The sequence below is a fragment of the Sceloporus occidentalis genome, unplaced genomic scaffold (genome assembly GCF_023333645.1).
Source record: "Sceloporus occidentalis isolate IW3139 unplaced genomic scaffold, rSceOcc1.0.p SCAF_94, whole genome shotgun sequence".
Taxonomy (NCBI): domain Eukaryota; kingdom Metazoa; phylum Chordata; class Lepidosauria; order Squamata; family Phrynosomatidae; genus Sceloporus; species Sceloporus occidentalis.
The window spans coordinates 2,890,572-2,896,720 of NW_028317074.1; the positions used below are offsets into that span (position 1 = coordinate 2,890,572).

At 35.0% G+C, this 6,149-nt stretch overlaps 1 protein-coding gene across 1 annotated transcript; it reads right to left on the reverse strand.

Annotated features, from left to right (window-relative positions):
- Window positions 1–2,027: 2,027 nt before the first annotated feature.
- On the reverse strand, window positions 2,028–4,443 carry LOC149284408 (epithelial membrane protein 1-like). The gene is made up of 4 exons (XM_089496844.1): window positions 4,366–4,443; window positions 3,261–3,360; window positions 2,374–2,517; window positions 2,028–2,179 (listed from the first exon to the last, which is right to left on the reverse strand). Exons 1-4 carry the CDS (start codon window positions 4,441–4,443, stop codon window positions 2,028–2,030), a joined length of 474 nt encoding a protein of 157 aa, XP_089352970.1.
- Window positions 4,444–6,149: the final 1,706 nt, after the last annotated feature.

Genomic DNA, 6,149 nt, shown 5'->3' on the forward strand with positions numbered 1-6,149 from the left:
AAAAAGCAATAAACCCTGTCAAATATACAATATGAATTAGTTGGAGTATAAAAAGGAAGAAAAATAGCCCTTGCCTACCTACCCTAGTACATAATCAGAAGAGCCTTTGCAATGATGTGGGTTTTTTTAGGGGTTTTCTTGTTTTTCAGTCATATGTGGATTAATTAACCTACTTGGCTAATAACAGTAAGAAAATAATTCCAATGGGCAAATACATCTCATTATGCTAGCAATCACGCCAAAACACATAACAGGAATTATATCCCATGCGCTATTATGCACAAAAGTGTCTGGGGCACTAGACCCCCCTAAAATGTTTAAAAATAAAAGACTAGTAGGCAAAGCCTAAACAAAAATGGGTGAAGCATTGCCTAAATAACAGTCGGACTTGGCTTAAATGGGTGGATGTTGTAATGGAGTGGAACAGGGTTCAATTAGACATTCCAAAAGAAGTGTCCAATGTTTGTAATGGGGGATCTTGAAAAAAGTAACTTAACTCATATAAGAATGTGATAAATATGTAGTATTAAACCTCTGTTGGTAAGATAATTTACCCATCATAAACAAACAAGGTTAAAACCAGCGTTCATGCTGAGACTGAGAGGCATCAATGACCATAAATGCTTGAGTAAAGGAATATTTATGTGTTTGCAAAAGGATTATCCCTCAAAATGGCTTGCTAAAATGTAATTAAAAATAATTTCAAGTGAGCTCTCCAAATTTCGAAAAATAAAATAATCCCTTAGGCCTGGACTGATTGAATTCCACACAGGGAAACCATCAGCCATCACTGTAATTGCAAAAATCAGCTACTAAATTAAAGTTTGCTTGTGTTTTTCTAAACCTGATCCTATTTTGGTCTCAGTCTGGTCCTTCTTTTGCTCAAAGTGGAACAGCACAAAACAGTTGCCCTTAAGTACAACGTAGAAACAATGTGACAGTGAGGTTACTAATCTAATTTAAAGACTTATTTAGCTAATATTACTTGTTTAGGATATATTTAGGATATCCCCTCAAACTACAATTCCACATAGCCACCGCTCCGTCTGTCACACGATACTTCCCCAAAGTGCTGGTAAACGATTGATCCTTTTAACTGAGCTATAAAATGCAAATAAAATGTTTCTAAACATTTAGGACTTGTATTGGACAAGAAGAGGAAGTATAAAACACGTTCAATTAAAATGTATTCATATTAATATGTATATTTTATTAATATTACCTGAATACCTTATAAGCCTTAACGAGAAGATAATACATGTGTATTTTCTCTAAAATAATCATGCTTTGAATAACATCAATCACTTTTGGCACCAAAAAAACACACAAATCCATTTTAGTTGAAGATACTGGAATGTCTTTCAATTGTAGTTACATGCAGTACGGAGAGAAATCCACATGGTGTTCCTGTAACACCACATAAGATACTGCATTGACAGGACTTGTTGAGCTACAATTTAAATAAATACAATTGACTTATTTTGTTACGAAGAACATGTAAACCAAGATTATGCCTGCTAGAAAATAAATTTACAGCAACTGCTGCGTAACAAAGTAAATGTTCATGGCTTACAATAAAGATTAACAGTGGTGCTTGCAAATATGTTCCTCAGCAGCTCCCTATTATTTTGTGGAAGAAAAATATCCTTTGTTTTTGGTCCAAATATTATAATTGTGCCTTATTTGTGAGATGATTGCTTCTGCATCTCTCTGCTGTGCAGGCATTGTAGAGGAGATAGATCATTTTAGGATAACACTTTAATTTCTGAAATATGGAAAAAAAAACATTGATATGTGGTATTTAACTAAATGTTTATATTTAGAGGAGAAAATGATTTGTCATTATTATATGGAGGTTTCTTCTAGGACTTTGTTTCCTGAAAAATATTGCCCACAGCTTTTGACATCACACGCAACCTTTTGATGTTAAGACAAAGTCTGCTGAAGCATGTATGTGTTTGGGGGGGTGTGGGATGACATCTTGAAGAACAATGTTCAGAGGCTGTGGGAAAGAGGTCAGGAGCTCTTTACTTCTTTCGCAGGACAAGGTAGAGGATTGCCACTAGAAGACTAAGACAAAAGCAGATCCATGCCAAAATAAAGCAGTATCCATGGTAGAAGCCATCAGCTCTTGAAAATCGAGCAGTGTAGATAGAAACTCCAATCAGCACACACAACCCTGAATAAAAAAAAGAATGATTTATGTCAACTGTAGTTTACTTAAAGCCAAGCTATGGCTAAAATCCAATTTATCTTTTGGAACATCTTACATCAACCATAGGTAAACATTTATATAGCTTGAAAAGCTTAATTGATGACATTTATGAATAGAAACTCCATAAATTAGCAGCATAGATCAGATATGGAACTCACAGCAGACTAGCATAAGGGCTCCAGTGATGTAGAAACGCTTTCCCTTATCCAGAGTAAACAGCTGACCAATGAAGGCACACAGAGCGAAGCAGGAGAAGATGATGGCCAGTACCATGAATGCTTCAACTGCTTTCATTGAAGGTTCTAATGAAAAAGAAATGAATCGTTAAATGTTGGAAAAATTACGAATGCATACAATTTCAAAATCAATCCATTTTACAATGACAATGTATTTGTTGATACATTTATGTTACTAGATTAATGGCAATAGAAAGTTAATATTTTTTAAAATACCACTAATATACCAAGAACACATAGTATTTTCAAAATTCCCAAGCTTTATTAACATCAACAAGGCAATGGTAAAGGACAGTACTGTTGTGAATAGCCTGTGTAAATGCTTTTTTTAGAAACTGTCCTTTTGTGCTCAATCTATATAGGTGAATGGTAAGCTTGCGAGCAGGGCTTTCTCCACAGACTGTATCGGTTTGTCTTAGTCTGTCAATTCTTGTCTTTTCATATCCCTTAAATTTATGTATTGTATTAAGCGCTGCGTAAACTGTTGGAGCTATATAAATAAAAGATAATAATAATAATAATAATAATGCAACTGCAACATTTACTTGATCTAACAGTAGCTTGTTACTATTATCGCCTTTCCTCCATGTAAATCATCCTTGTTCTTGCTAGTATATAGATTTAGATTTATCTATATAGATCTTCCTGATATACCCTTATTTCATCTTTAGAGTCCATCACAGTATCAACTTTTATTCTGCCAGATGGGGAGTTTACCTGGAACAGTAGTATATAGAGCTATAAATAAATCGATAAATTGAAGCCATAGTCCCAAATATATGTTAAATGAGAAAATTAATGCAACTTACGATCCGCTTCACTCATGGTGTTCATTATACTCGAGCACTCTGAGTTGTTGCATTGAAACCAGATACCTCGGGAACCACCCTGTTGACCTTGCAACCATACCTAAAAAAATGATTTTTAGACAAAAATTTTTTGTTGTTACAGGAATATACCATCAGGGCTCTGTTATAGGATGTAACAACTGACAATGTATAAGTCAGGATATTTGCTGAAATGTTCATTTCATCTAAAGACTAGTTAAAAAGTAGGCATTGATTTGTCTCCCCACATTACTGGTCAAGTTTGTCTACTGCCATTTTGTGAAAACTGAATAGCTTTAGCAGTAGGGAGTGAACTATCTTTATGCTCTATTGTTGCAACACAATTTAAAGTGAGATACATTGAAAAGGATTAGCTATACACCATGCATACCTAATACATATATTGTATGTTTATTTTATTTTATGGGCGGCATATTAGCACGTTGCTCCCAGAGAAGACTCTTTAGTGTTACTTTCTAGGCCTGGTGCAAATTGAACCTTGGAGATGTAGAAAAGGTTTTGTGTCTCTGCACTGTGTTCTATAAATGTGTTAGATCACTAAAATATATTACAAATTATTAAGAACATTAACATTTCAAAATTACCACAAAAAGGAAAGGAACATGGGTCTCCTTTTTTTAGTTCTCTGAGAATGCAATTTGTGCATTTACACAGCTTCAGTCCAAGATCTAGTCCAGTTCAAGGGGATCCTCTGATCTCCCTAACTAGCCCATGTTACACACTTCCCCAAAAGCAGTATGGGGAGAGTTTGGAAGGACAGAGGGACAGTGACTGAAAATCTCGATTGTTTTGCTTAAATCGTAACAGTGGGGACACATGCTTTGCAGATACAGTAATATTATTATAAACTTCAATGCATTATTAAAGAAAAGGGTTCCTAAGGGAACTTGGCTTCCAGCTCCTCTCTCCTGTCTGTTATGCTTGCTAACGTAAGAAAGAACCTCATGAAGCCCCACCATGTTATACAGCAGCCCATGTTTTCATGTTATACAGCAGCCCTAATGGAGACATGGAGGATCTTTATTATTATTACGTTTTTGTTTTCATCTATTTCTTAAAAACTTACATTGGAGATGGTGGATACAAACAGCATTATCACCGTGGCAATGTGAACAACGAAAATACCAGCTAGAAGGACCAACATGTTGGTGAATACTTAGTGTCAGCACTTGAGAACCTACAGAAAAAAAAAAATGTATGGTCATTGAAGTTATTAAATTCTTAATCATTTTTGTCTACATGTCTTGTACCAAAACACATGAACACATATAACAAGTTCTGCATTTCCTTCTTGTGATAGGACACACTGGGAAAAAGGTCTAGTTGCCCTTTTACACCTTCTACCTACCTCAGGTACTGATCCTGCAAAAGTGCCACCTGCAAAAGTATATTGTGGGTCCGTTTACATCCATTGTATTTGTAACCAGACTCCATTTTGATTTTCACTGGCCTATTTCTCTCAAAAATATTGTTTATTCATAAAAGTGAATTATTTAGCTGTATTGCATAAGTGCCCCTCCTCATGCCTATACATTGAGGTGTTAGAGAATTTAATTTAGCTAGAGATTAAAATGCAAAGATGCAAACTGTTGTCACATGAAGCAATTGGTTACAAGAGAAAAAATGGTATATACGCAATACTATATATAAATACATCCCAATGGCTTAATTTCCAGGTGATAAATGATTGACATACAAAGAATGCAAAGGCTTAATTAGTTACTTCCATAATGAACTTCAACCTATCTTCTTAAGGAATGTCTTGCATGATAACATGAGATGGTTGGTGTGAGACAAATGAAGCCTCACTTGCTTAAATTTAGTTTTATTATTTTAAGAGAACACACCACTCAACTGGTTACTCAACTTCCTCTGTGGTTTGTGGGCTATTTTACTTATTGTTTATTTATTATGTCACCAGAATACAGTATTTCATAATATTGAAACTACCACAACACCTCTGGAAAAAAACCCTCAGATTATCTGTTTGCCAGAAGAACTGGTAAGACAATCTGAGACCACACAGTCCAAAAATGTGGAACATTTGCCATATGGTTCACACTTCACTAAATACAGATAAATTAAAATGACAAGATTATATTTATTGTATGTGTCTTGATGTATAGATCAGCAGACAAAGCTACAAGTTGATTTAATTGAAATTGAAATTTTACGTGAGAGGCATTTTATGGCTTTCACCATTTGATTTTGTTTTTTTACTTTTAATGGCTTTATATACAATGCTTATTTGTAGCATTCCAAACCCATTCATACATTTAAATGCCCCTTTGCAACTATAACAGTGTCTAGGAAGGCTTTGCCCAAGATTCTGGAGTGTTTCTGTGAGAAATTTGTGAGGTAGAGTATTTGTGAGGTTAGCCACTGATGTTGGACGAGAAGGCTTGGCTTGCAATCTCCGTTCCAGTTCCAGTTTTTGTCCAACATCAATGCCTGACTTGAGTCTACTGTTTCACTTCCCCATTAACCGAATAGATTGTAAGCTCGCAAGAGCAAGGCCCTCTTCTCCTTTTGTACCAGTTTGCTTCTTTAACTTTATTCTACCAACTCTCATTGTAAAGCGCTACTGAATCTACTGGTGCCAACAAGTAGCTTTCATCTTCAATTACATTGTCCTGGTAGTAGCCACTAATAAAAGCTGTAGAGTTGATATTTTACTCAACATTCTTTCTGTTTATTTGACTGCATAAAACGCTTAGAATAAGAACTTTCATTGTATGAATTCCCAATTAACTGTTTTCTAACAATAGAAAAATACATTTAGACTGACCAACAGCCAGTAAGCTTTGTATCTTCAGTTATTTGCTCAGTAAATAGATACATTCATGAATT